The following is a 13,454-nucleotide window of genomic DNA, read 5'->3' as shown; positions in this document are numbered from 1 at the left end:
CTTCTCTCTCTGTGTAACTCTTTCAAATAAATAAATAAATCTTTAAAAATATATATATATATAAAGTTATTTTCCTCTGATTTCACTTAGAAATCTCTGTGAAATCATCTTACATAATGCATTGCCTAATGCAATATACATGGCAACAGTTTACACTTGTATACATATGTTGAAATATTGCCCTACATTCTACCAAAAATCTGTAAGTTGTATATGTTTATCCCAAAAAAAAAAAAGTTGTTAAAGGAATGTTTAAAGGTTTATTTATTGAAAAGGCATAATTACATACAGGCATCCACTAGTTCACCCCCCCGCAAAATGGCCACAATGGCCAGGGCCAGGCCAACCTGAAGCCAGGACACAGGAGCTTATTCCAGGTCTCCCACATGGGCTCAGGGGCCCAAGGACCCTGCTTTCTCAGGTCATAACAGAGAGCTGGATTGGAAGTGGAGCATCTGGGACTCAAATGGGGCCCATATGGGATGTCGGCACTTCAGGCAGTAGCTTTACCCTCTACACCACAACTCCAGACCCAGGAATATTTTTAAAAAAGAAAATTTGGATGATTAAATCCTGTTGGTTCTAGAATCCAGACCCTGGAGGATAAGGAAAGTCTATAAAATCTTCACTGATTTTTTTTATTTATTTGACAGATAGTGTTGCTGTGGATTCATTCTGAGAGGAGGAGCGTGGTGGGGGCAAGAGGCATGGAGTCACCACAGAGACCCCAGGAGTCGGGTGAAAGCAGGCAAGCAGCCTGAAGACTCATTTATTTCATTTGCTACAGCAGCTTGTATAGCCAAGGCAGCCAATCCGGTCAAGGGAAGGTCTATGCCCTAACCAATCACACCCTGTTGCCAGATAGTTTCTGAAGCCATCCAGTCACAGCCTGTTGCCAGTCAGGCTCTGTTGTCATGTGGTTTTCTAAGGCATCAAATCACAGCCTGTTGTCAGTCAGGCTCCATTGTCATGTGGTTTCCAAAACCATCCAATCACAGCCTGTTGCCAGGCAGTTTCTGTTGCCAGTGGCCACCTTGGCATGGCCTTCTCATTCCAACACAAGATAGAATTACACAGTGAGAGAGAGAGACAGAGAGAAAGATCTTCCTTCTGTTGGTTCACCCCCGAAATGGCCGCTATGGCCAGAGCTATGCTGATCCAAGGCCAGGAGCCAGGTGCTTCTTCCTGGTCTCCCATGCTGCTGCAGGGGCCCAAGCACTTGGGCCATCCTCCACTGCACTCCCGGGCCACAGCAGAGAGCTGGACTGGAAGAGGAGCAGCCAGGACTAGAACTGGCGCCCATATGGGATGCCGGCACTGCAGGTGGAGGATTAACCAAGTGAGCCACAGAGCCGGCCCTTCACTGATCATTTTTTACAAACATTTAAGTTGGAGATAATGGCAGTCCTACAAACATTATCCAAAATATTAAAGAAAGTACCCTTGTAATATTACCATCTATTATGAGCAACCAGAGGTACCAAAAAGAGATCAAGATATATTGTAAGAAAAGTATATTACAGACTGATACATGCTACAATATGGAAAAAAACTTAGAAACATTAGTGCCAAGTGAAAGAAATTGGTCACAGAAGATGACAAGGGATGTGATTCAAAGTGTACAATATAAGCAGATTCGTATTATCCAGGGCTGGGTCTCTGTAGAATATTTTGGTTTCTTTATATATGAAGCATGTCATATACAATCAAGGATAATTTGACTTCTTCCTTTCTTGTTTGTATGCCTTTTTTTTTTTTTTGACAGAGTGGACAGTGAGAGAGAGAGAGACAGAGAGAAAGGTCTTCCTTTGCCGTTGTTTCACCCTCCAATGGCCGCCACGGCCAGCGCGCTGCGGCCGGCGCACCGCGCTGATACGATGGCAGGAGCCAGGAGCCACGTGCTTTTTCCTGGTCTCCCATGGGGTGCAGGGCCCAAGCACCTGGGCCATCCTCCACTGCACTCCCTGGCCACAGCAGAGAGCTGGCCTGGAAGAGGGGCAACTGGGACAGAATCCGACGCCCCAACCGGGACTAGAACCTGGTGTGCCGGCGCCGCTAGGCGGAGGATTAGCCTAGTGAGCCGCGGCGCCAGCCTGTATGCCTTTTCTTTCTTTCTCTTGCCTAATGGCTCTGGCTAAAACTTCCAGAACTATAATGATTAAGAGTGGCTGCAGTGAGCAACTATCATCAGTTGGGATGAAAGACCCTTGTGATGTGCTGTTGGATTCAGTTTGCTGGTATTTTGTTGAGAATTTTTGCATCTGTGTTCATGAGGGATATTGGGCTATTTTCTTTTTTATCATGTCCTTATCTGGTTTTGAAATCAAGGTAATATCCTCAGGTTAGATAAAATAAGCATGCCCCAAATATATGTTGCCTACTAGAAATGCAATTTAAGTATGAAGACATAAATAGGCAAAATAATGGAACAAGATTTCCGCACTAACATTAGTCCAAAGATGTTGCTTTCGGAATGAATGTGGTATCCCTCCAGTGAAAGTAATGAAATAAATGCAATATGAATGACACTCAAAATACTTTGCCAAGAGAAGGAAACCAAACCAAAGTATATACTTATGGTTCTATTTGTGTAAAACTCAAGCAAATGAAAACTGAGCTTTGGTGACATAAAGTAGATCAATAGTTCTTTGCAGAAGGAGGAAGGGAAGGTCAACTAAAGAATACCACCAAACTTCTGGGAGTGATGAATATATATATTTTTTTTCACTGTTGATTGTGGTGATTATTTCATGTGTGTGTTTGAAAGTTCATCAAATTTTAAATCTTAAATATAAGCAATTTATTGCATATCAACCTTACCTCAAAAAAGCTGTTAAAAAAATTTTTTAAGTTGAATCTTGTCCAAGAGCTGGATAATTGTTTACAAGAAATGAAATTTGCCTCCTCCCCCAAAAAAATACTAAGTGGCTGTTGACAAAAGCCAGATTCTGGTCAACAGTAAACCCCACCAGCACTGTGGCAATAGCGGGTAAAGCTGCCACCTGTGATGTTGGCATTCCACATTGGTGCCAGTTCTAGTTCCCGCTGCTCCTCTTCCAATTCAGCTCTCTGCTATGGCCTGGGAAAGCAGTAGAAGATGGCCCAAGTCCTTGGGCCCCTGCACCCATGTAGGACACCCAGAAGAAGCTCCTGGCTCCTGGCTTCAGATCAACGCAGTTCTGACCATTGCAGCCAGTTGGGGAGTGAACCAGCGGATGAAAGACCTCTCTCTCTCTCTGCCTCTCGTTCTCTCTCTGTGTAACTCAGTCTTTCAAATAAATAAATAAATCTTTACAAAGAGAGAGAGAATGTTCCAACATGGGAAGCAATACACACAACAGACTCATAGAATGAAAATTGCTAAATAGCACTCTGACCTCAGAATCAGCCCTTAAGGCATTCTAGTCTGGCTGAAAATCCCATGAAAGCATTTCAGGCATGGAAAACCAAGACACTGTGGCAAAAAAATATCTGTGAGATCCTAGTGGAAAGAAGTGGCCATCAAAAAAGGGCGTACTTTTCTCTTAAGGGAGGAGAGAAATTCCACTTTGCTTATGGCTTTGTCTAAATACTGACAGAGATTGTGGATTCAGAAGGCTTCCATAGCCTTGACAGCTCATGTCAAAAGCCTCAGATGATCACTGACATCATACATAAGAGTGTCAATTGTTATATTAACAATGGGAGTCACTGTTCACTTACTTCCCATATAGGACCTCTGTCCTCAATGAGTTATATTGTGAAAATTAACTTTAAAACTTGTTCTCAAACAGTTTTTTTCTGTGTGTGTGTTTGCAAATTGTTGAAATATTTACTTAGTATACAGTTGGTCTTCTGTGTATAAAGTTAATTGAAAATGAATCTTAATGGAGAATGGGACTGGGAATGGGAGAGGGAGGAGGAAGTAGAGTGGGAGTAGGGGTTGGAGGGTGGGTGTGGTGGGAAGAATTACTGTATTCCTAAAGTTGTACTTATGAAATTTGTACCCATTAAATAAAAGGTTTCTTTGAGGGAAAAAAAAGAATTCACAATAAAAAAATTCACAGATGAAAAAAAAAAAAAAACAGTAAACCCCAAATTTTAACAAACATGGTATGAATAATATTGAGTTTAATGCCTCCATCACCTTTCAAAACAATGATTTAAATCTTCCAGAACCTGACAATCCTCCAAATGTTGTTTTCACCCTCCTTGTTTCTCTCTCTCTCTCTCTCTCTCTCTCTCTCCTTCCCTGCCTTTCTCTCTCTCACCTGTTGTATAATTTGATAATCAAACCACAGTAGTTGGAGATCCCTCTTTGGCAAAAGAAGACTATGAATTCACATGTCTATTCTACCTTGTTACAGCATGACCACTATTGAGTTTTTTGAGTCTTCTTTTATACATAAAATACAGGAGGGGACTTCAAAAAGTTTGTAAAAGTAGAGTAAAATTTTGTGTTGCTACAAAAAAAATTTCTGAAATCCAAGGAAGAGAAGTCTTGAAAACGTTCATGTAAGTGCATATAATGATAAAACTATGCAAGGATATCAAATATTTTTGCACTAACATGTGCATTCCATTATCTATGAGCTTGTTGAAGTACTCTCATACTACTCCCTATATTTCAAAGCTGTCATAATAATGAAATAACACGCTTAGTAGATCAACTGGCCAACAAATGTTAATTAGTATAATTATCAATCCAGTAACAGAGAAATTTCAACTTTACAAAATAGGGTTTCTCATTCTTGGAAATAATGCATTGTTAGAGAAAGAACATAGTAAAAGTGATTGAGATTGTTACCCTTACTTTCCAGCAGTCCATGGGGGAAAACATAAACCTGATGAGTCATGGAACAGGGTGGAAATGGACGGTCACTCAGCCTTGGATAGAAGGGCTCAGCAGCTGCACCACCAGTCAATGCTTTGAAAGGATGGGTTGGATGCAGGACCACTGGAATCACAGCAGTTTCCAGGGTGGACATAATTTTGACCTGATCCCAGCTCTGCTGAGCACTTTGATCAAAGCCATCCGCACCTCCCGGTTTCTCAGACTGTAGATGAGAGGGTTGAGTGTGGGGGTGATAAGGCTGTAGAAGAGAGAAACCACATTGTCCTGGTATGGGCTGTGGTAGGAACTAGGTACCATGTATATAAACACTGCAGCGCCATAAAAGAGTCCCACTACGGTGATGTGAGAAGAGCACGTGGTGAATGCCTTGTTTCGGGCCTCCTCTGAGTGCATGCGTAGAACAGCCCCTAATACGTGACCATATGAGGTGGCGATGAGGGAAAGCGGAAGTATGAGGATCAGCACCCCAGAAGTGGACAGTGCCAACTCATAGGCAGAGGTGTCTACACAAGAGAGCTTCAGCAGGGCTGGCACCTCACAGAAGAAGTGGTCCACGATGTGGGAGGCACAGTAGGGGAAATGCAAGGTGATGGATGTCTGGATGCAGGCATTGAGCACACCTGCTATCCACGAGGTACCCACCATTAGCAGGCACACCTGATGCCTCATGAGCACAGGATACTGCAAGGGATGGCACACAGCAACATAACGGTCATAGGACATGAGAGCCAGCAGGACACCCTCAGCCACACCCATCAATGTCAAGAAGAATATTTGAGCTGCACAACCCCCAAAGGAGATGGAACCTTCTCCCTGTAGAAAGTCTGATGCCATCTTGGGAATGGTGACCAAGGGGAAGCCAACATCCAACAGGGAGAGCTGGCTGAGCAGAAGGTACATGGGTGTATGAAGCCGGGAGTCCATGCGGATCAAGAAAAGTAGAGTAGTGTTGCCCAAAAGGCCCATGATAAACATAGCAGCCACCAGGGAGAAGAGGAGCTGACGTGGCCCTGACTGACTAAAGAGTCCTACCAGAATGAAGTCCGAGGACACGGATTCATTTACATGCCTCATGTTATATACAAAAGACTTCAGCTGGAGGAGGAAGAGACTGTGGCAAGACACCTGAGTATGTACAGCAGATAATTTTTTAGAGAGGAAGCAATAAAATTGTTTAATTCATAAATTGTCTCTAAAAAATCCAAAAGAATTTATAATATACTAAAATAATAATTTAATTTAATTGAAAAGAATAATTTGATGAAAAACAAAATTATCATATGTAAATAAATGCTTACTATTAGCCTATAAAATATTATGTATATTTTAAATTATTTCATTAAGATTATATTTTGCCTTATCAATTTTCTAAGTAGTTATTATAAGCATTGCATCATCTAAAGCATCAGTCCATCCTTTTTTATATAAAATCATTCTTTTTTAAATAACATTTTTAATTTACACTGCAGTTAAAAGCTTAATCATTCTACAAAATGAAGAGCTCAACAAGTAAAAAGTAAACCATTTTCATCCCACATGCCAGTCATCACCATTTGGTAGTGGCTGCCTGTGATATTGTCTTTTTTTCCCCAGAAACCTTTCATTTTGGGAATACAAACCTCATATATTTCATAAGTACAATTTTAGGAATATAGTGATTCTTCCCACTATACCCACCCTCCCACCCCTCTTCCTCCTCCCTCTTCTATTCCCATTCTTATTTTTTTCTAAGATCTATTTTCAATTAACTTTATACACATACAATTAACTCTATACTACATAAGGAGTTCAACAAATTGTATTAAAAAAAAATAACTGTTCCTCAACAGCTGATACAAGGGCTGTTCAAAATCATTGCATATCAGAGTGTTAATTTCACTTCTTTAGATTACCTTTTAGGTGCTCTGTTAGTTGTCACAGATCAGGGGGAATATATGGTATTTGTCCTTTTGGGACTGGCTTATTTGTGATGCTGTATTGAGGTATGAGGCCATGCCTAAGATCAGTAGGAAGGGGGGGTGAACCCCTTGATCACTTAGTGATATCTATCACAGGCATGAGATGAGAAAGAAATTACTTGAATTTCTGATTGAGACACCTGGCCACATCCTAGTCAAAAGCTAACCACTTTTTTTTTTATCTTTTATTTAATGAATATAAATTTCCAAAGTACGTCTCATGGGTTACAATGGCTTCCCCCCCCATACCGTCCCTCCCACCCACCACCCTCCCCTTTCCCACTCCCTCTCCCCTTCCATTCACATCAAGATTCATTTTCGATTATCTTAGTATACAGAAGATCAGCTTAGTATACCTTAAGTAAGGATTTCAACAGTTTGTTCCCACACAGAAACATAAAGTGAAAAATAATAGATGATTTTTTTTAAATGATGATGAAATCAGATCAGACCTATTGTCATGTTTAATCCCAGTGAGAGTCAAGTTGGGAATTGATAGTTTCTTTTTTTTTTTTTAACAGAAGATCAGTTTAGTGTACATTAAGTAAAGATTTCAATCGTTTGCACCCCCATAGAAACACAAAGTGAAATATACTGTTTGAGTACTCGTTATCGCATTAAGCCTCAGTGTACAGCACATTAAGGACAGAGATCCTACATGAGGAGTAAGTGCACAGTGACTCCTGTTGTTGACTTTACAAATTGACACTCCTGTTTATGGCATCAGTAATCTCCCTATGCACCAGTCATGAGTTTCCAAGGCTATGGAAGCCCCTTGAGTTCTCCGACTCTTATCTTGTTTAGACAAGGTCATAGTCAAAGTGGAGGTTCTCTCCTCCCTTCAGAGAAAGGCACCTCCCTCTTTGAAGACCTGTTCTTTCCACTGGGATCTCACTCACAGAGATCTTTTTGCCAGAGTGTCTTGGCTTTCCATGCCTGAAATACTCTCATGGGCTTTTCAGCCAGATCCGAGTGCCTTTAGGGCTGATTCTGAGGCCAGAGTGCTATTTAGGACATCCGCCATTCTATGAGTCTGCTGAGTATCTCACTTCCCATGTTGGATCACTCTCCCCTTTATTTATTCTATCGAGCTAACCACTTTTTAATTTACATTAAATTAAAAATTAAAAATGATTTTGCAGTCAAAATTTTGAGTGCAAGTTAAAGTAACATCGTCCTAACAGAATGCTTCAAGGTCCCTCATTCCAAGGATCCTTTGGCCAAAGCAGTGATGAGATTCCAAATAGGCTGGGAGGTGAAATAAGGGGTCATAGGTCACATATCAAGCAAGAAAACAGAGAGAAGGGCCTTTGTGAAAATTCCTTGATGAGAATCTGGAGCAAAGCAAAAGTATATTGATCCAACACTGAGGTCAAACTGAGGGTGTGACTCTAAAGTTACAACCACAGAGGCATTGTGACAGCAGTATAGGTGACAGCATATTGGGAGCTGAGTGGCCTAGGGTTGGGGAGACAATTATCAACAAGCTTAGCTATTATTGGTGGCTTCAATGTATTGGATGGTAGACTAGAATCCTGTAAGTAGTGTGACTCAGTTTCAAGGATTACTATATGACACTAGTCCTAGAAGATTTTATACCTCTAATAAATATTTCCTGAGTAAATAAGGTAAACAAAAAAGATGACCAAGGACCAAGAGGCACTGTACACTTAAATCAGGACTACTTCATTTCCTTGACAACCTCCAGGCTCCTGGAGAAACCTAGACTGTCCTGAAATACACAACCCACAACTCCCAACAATGTAAAGTTCAGGATCCAACAAATGTCTGTCCTCAACTTGGAGTGGTTAAGAAGCAGCAACGCTGGCCACTCAAAGACAAGTAGATTCTATTGAGAGTCCTCCCTGAGTCCTGTCATGAGGCTTCCATTAGAGTTATTCCTCACTCAAGGCCGCCTTTGGTTATTTGTCACACTGTCACACCCAAGTCATCACCATTCATTCATGTACTCAACAAAATTTGTCATGCACTGGGCTGGGCATAAGGTATTTGTAGGTTAATCACCCAAGAAAGATCTCCATTTCCCTGGACCCCACAGTCTCCATAAGCAGTCTGTGACAGGAAATAAATGAACAGAATCTTTGTAAAAGATGGAAATGCAGTCGGTGAGGTGTGTGATGTTCTGTAGCTGGGTCCACCATAAGTCAAGGTTGAAGGAGCCTCTTGTTGGAAGGGATTTTTTAAAGGGACAGGGTAGGATCAACTACCTCATGCTAGAGGGGTGGACACTGAATCCAGCTATATGGTTTACCCCAACAAAGAACTTTCTAAGAGTGAATTCCAACCAACAGTGGAGTAGAGTTTCTCACTGGTGGCATCTTCCAAAATAGTCAATGATAAAAGAGAGTAAGTTGCAGAATTTAAAGTATGAGAGGGGACATAAGCATTGTCCAAATTGTTTCAGAATAGTCTGATCAGAAATGAAATGAATGGGTTGGCATTATTGCAGAGCCGTGTAAGTTGTGGGCTAGAACACCTGAATCCCACATCAGTGTGCCCACTTTTAACCCAGCTTCCTGCTAATGTGTCTGGGAAGATGGAAGATAATGGCCCAAGTATTTGGGTACCTGCCACGTATGTGGGATGCCTGGAATGGAGTTTCAAGCTCCTGAATTTTGCCTAGCCCAACTCTGGCTGTTGCTGGTATTTAGGAAGTGAACCAATGGATGGAAGATATCCTCTTGTCTCTCCTTTTCTGTCACAGTACCTTTCAAATAAATTTTTTTTATTTTTTTGACAGGCAGAATTAGACAGTGAGAGAGACAGAGATAAAGGTCTTCCTTTTTCCGTTGGTTCACCCCTCAAGTGGCCACTACGTGCGCTGCACTGATCCCAAGCCAGGAGCCAGGTGCTTCCTCCTGGTCTCCCATGGGGTGCAGGGCCCAAGCACCTGGCCCATCCTCCACTGCACTCCCGGGCCACAGCAGAGAGCTGGACTGGAAGAGGAGCAACCAGGACAGAATCCGGTGCCCCAACTGGGACTAGAACCTGGGGTTCTGGTGCTGCAGGCGGAGGATTAGCCTATTGAGCCATGGCACCAGCTCAAATAAATTTTAAAATCATTTTTTTAAATAAAATATTATAGAAATGTATTCGTGATGCTTTGGGTATCCAGGGGATGAAGATGGCTGGAATGGCGTCAGGGAAGACTTCATTGGGACATTGGAACTGAGTTTTGAAGATGAAGTGGAAGTTTTCTATATGTTAGAGGAAAGAAGATTGTTCCAGGCAGAAGGCCTAGAGCACAGGAGTTATATGGACAAGTGGTTAAAAGAATGAACTCAAGAGTAAGATTAAAATAAGCCAATAGCTCCCCAGAATCTGCCTTAAGACACCAGAGTCAGCCGGCGCCGCGGCTCACTAGGCTAATCCTCCACCTAGCGGCACCGGCACACCGGGTTCTAGTCCCGGTTGGGGCGCCAGATTCTGTCCCGGTTGCCCCTCTTCCAGGCCAGCCCTCTGCTGTGGCCAGGGAGTGCAGTGGAGGATGGCCCAGGTGCTTGGGCCCTGCACTCCATGGGAGACCAGGAAAAGCACCTGGCTCCTGGCTCCTGCCATCGGATAAGCGCAGTGCGCCGGCCGCAGTGCGCTGGCCGCGGCGGCCATTGGAGGGTGAACCAACGGCAAAGGAAGACCTTTCTCTCTGTCTCTCTCTCTCACTGTCCACTCTTCCTGTCAAAAAAAAAAAAAAAAGACACCAGAGTCTTGCTGGTGGACACCTGAGTCTGAGCACAGTGTGATTGCCCCACCGCTGGGTCTTCTGATTCTTCTTGCAAAAATGTTCAGCCAGTGTCAGACTCTCGCAAGCTCAGCCTTCCTTCCAGAGTGCCCAAGTGGTCCCACTGCCTTTGTTGCATCTAAATACAATTTAAAAGGCTCTGGGTCTTGAGATCTATAGCCAGCAGTTCCTCTAGCACAGTCATGATCCCTGAGCTGTTGACATGCTCTTTCCCCAAAAACTTCTGTTGGAAAAAAAATGTTTCCAGTCACCCAACCTCCTGCCCTGTAGTCAGCCAAGCAGAGCTGGAAAGTCACTATGATTTTAATCTTGGATAAAGCATCTCAGAGTGAATCCTAAATAAATCCTCATCTGGGTGGACAAGTTTTAGAGCTGGGTTTTACCACTCTGTTTTCCCATTTGCTTCAACAATGCCAGTATTTGTATCTGGGATCTCTTTGCTGCCACTGAGTGAGTAGGCGAAAGGAGCTACGTTACTTATCTTCCTATGGCCAGTGAAACTCACTTGTCTTGGAGCCAGTGTTGTGCCACAGTGGGTTAAGCCACCACTTGTAATGCTGGTGTCCCATATTGGAAAGCCAGTTCCAGTCCCAGCAGCTCTACTTCCAATCCAGCTCCCTGTTAATGCACCTGGGAAAGCAGCAGAATGGCTCAAATACTTGGGGCCTTGCCATCCATGTTGGAGTCCCACATGGAGCTACAGGGCTCCTGGCTTTGGCCTGGAACAGCTTTGTCCGTCTGGCCATTGTGGCTATTTGGGGAGTGAGTCAGCAGATGGAAGATGTTCTCTCTCTCTCTCTCTCTCCCTCTCTCCCTCTCTCCCTCTCTCCCTCTCTCCCTCTCTCTCCTCTGCCTTTCAAATAAATAAAATTTAAAGATCTCTTTTCTTGACCCTATTACCAGGCATGATCTAGATCCTTGGCCACCATAATAACCAAGCAACGACATACTGGTTTACGGGGCAGTCCTTGTTTCTTTCCCTTGTCTAACTACAATAGCTCAAGGACCCACAGCTATTATTTTCCCAATAAATAGTTGTTGAATGAATATCTTCTGCTAGGGAAATATTTTTGTCTTAACTGTCAAAGAGAGGATGACTTCCCTAAAGTCACAGGGCTAGTAAGAGAGGTTGGACTTGGGGCCAGCACTGTGGCATAGAGGGTAAGGCTGCTGCCTGCAGTGCCAGCATCCCATAAGGGAACCAGTTTGAGTCCCAGGTGCTCCACTTCTGATCCAGCTCTCTGCTATGTCCTGGGAAAGCAGTAGAGGTTGGCCCAGGTCCTTGAACCCCTGCATCTGTGTGGGAGACCCAGAAGAAGCTCCTGGCTCCTGGCTTCAGGTCAGCACAGCTCTGGCTATTGCAACCATCTGGGGAGTAAACCAGCAGATGGAAGATATCTCTCTTTCTCTCTCTCTCTGCCTCTGCCTTTCTGTAACTCTTTCAAATAAATAAATAAATCTTTGAGAGAGAGAGAGATAGGTTGGGCTCAGATTGAAATTCCCAGCTGTCTAATTTCAAATTCTGGGCTGTCTCCATTCTGGATACTGCCTGTTCTTGGAAGTTAATACACAAATAGGCTGCCCTGGAGTTCCAATCTGAGGATTACTCCCCAGGGATCAGAAGGGAAGCTGAAGGTGCCCCCAACCTACATGTGAGACAGGTTATGCTGGTCTTAGACCCATGTCCAAAGTCAGGTACCCACCCCTTACTACTTGGAACATTTCTTATTGTGGAAGTCAACATGGCTGGCCACCTGTTATCTGTGTCCAATCTGCTTAGGTTCACAACAGTGACAACATACAGATAAAAAAAATGTGCATTTGGCCTAACTACCAGACATCTGCCCACAGGTTGGCAAAAGTCAAAGAGAGAGGCAAGAATCGATCTCCCCATCCAAATACCTGTATAAACTCAGTAGGCAAAATGTGCTTGTGGAAAACAATATCAGCAGATGCTTGAACCCATCCTGCCACTGTGATCTGGACTCTTAAATCATCCTTGGACCCCCAAGATCTCCACAAGCCACTCTCACCAGGGCCTAAATGCAGAGGGACCCTGCTCAGTGCCCCCATAAACATGTCAACACACCTCATTTGAGGATAGTCCCTGGTAAAACCTACCTGGATTCCAGCATCTTGCACTTAACCAGCACTCTGCACTCAGTCTGTGCAAATATAGACGTCATCATCTGGGGATGAGGACTCCAGGGACAGCAGTTGCATCAGACACCCTCTGGGTCCTCCTTTCTGCTAGGGAGAAATTAGTTGCAATGAAAGCCTGGAACCCTTGATATTTGGATTATCCCTGGAGGATTACAGGAAAACATTTCTCAATTAACCACAAGAGGAATGGGTAATGCTGATGTAGATCAATCAGTGTGGCAAACATCTAAGTTCTTTTGTTTGGGAGAAGGATATGTGTGTATCCATTGCTACAAATGAACACACACAATGTGATGTCCAGGACATTTCTTTTTTTTTTTTTTTTTTTTTTTTTTTTTTTTTTTTTTTTTGACAGGCAGAGAGACAGAGTGAAAGGTCTTCCTTCCATTGGTTCACCCCCCAAATGGCCACTACGGCCAGCATGCTGCGCCAATCTGAAGCCAGGAGCCAGGTGCTTCTCCTGGTCTCCCATGTGGGTGCAGGGCCCAAGCACTTGGGCCATCCTCCACTGCCTTCCTGGGCCACAGCAGAGAGCTGAACAGGAAGAGGAGCAACCGGGACAGAACCGGCGCCCCAACCCGGACTAGAACCCAGTGTGCCAGCACTGCAGGTGGAGGATTAGCCTAGTGAGCCGCAGTGCCAGCCCAGGAGATTTATTTTGAGCTAAAAAATGAGGCAGTGATGGTGAAGGGACAGTCAGCCACTTGGCAGCTTCCCTGGCTTGGGACAATTCTTCCTC

General features: G+C 43.6%; 2 protein-coding genes across 13 annotated transcripts in view; both read right to left on the bottom strand.

Annotated features, from left to right (window-relative positions):
* The window catches only part of LOC100355985 (vomeronasal type-2 receptor 116), a 75,950-nt gene that overhangs the window by 57,470 nt on the left and 5,026 nt on the right, over positions 1-13,454 (bottom strand). For 5 of the 12 annotated variants that reach the window (XM_070067554.1, XM_070067555.1, XM_070067560.1 and 2 more), the window contains 2 exons: positions 12,674-12,799; positions 11,058-11,182 (listed from right to left, as the gene is read on the bottom strand). The gene's annotated coding sequence lies outside the window, so the exon portion shown is untranslated. Of the gene's footprint in view, positions 1-11,057; positions 11,183-12,673; positions 12,803-13,454 lie in introns of all 12 variants that reach the window. The other 7 variants (XM_070067556.1, XM_070067557.1, XM_070067563.1 and 4 more) reach the window with 3 other exon arrangements.
* On the bottom strand, positions 2-6,078 carry OR2Z1 (olfactory receptor family 2 subfamily Z member 1). Its single transcript, XM_070067566.1, has one exon. It carries the CDS (start codon positions 5,906-5,908, stop codon positions 4,943-4,945), a length of 966 nt encoding a protein of 321 aa, XP_069923667.1. The 5' UTR covers positions 5,909-6,078; the 3' UTR covers positions 2-4,942.

Source organism: Oryctolagus cuniculus, assembly GCF_964237555.1.
Source record: "Oryctolagus cuniculus chromosome 16 unlocalized genomic scaffold, mOryCun1.1 SUPER_16_unloc_1, whole genome shotgun sequence".
Taxonomy (NCBI): Eukaryota; Metazoa; Chordata; class Mammalia; order Lagomorpha; family Leporidae; genus Oryctolagus; species Oryctolagus cuniculus.
The sequence above is the reverse complement of the archived record's forward strand: the minus strand, read 5'-3'. Positions and strand labels throughout refer to the sequence as shown.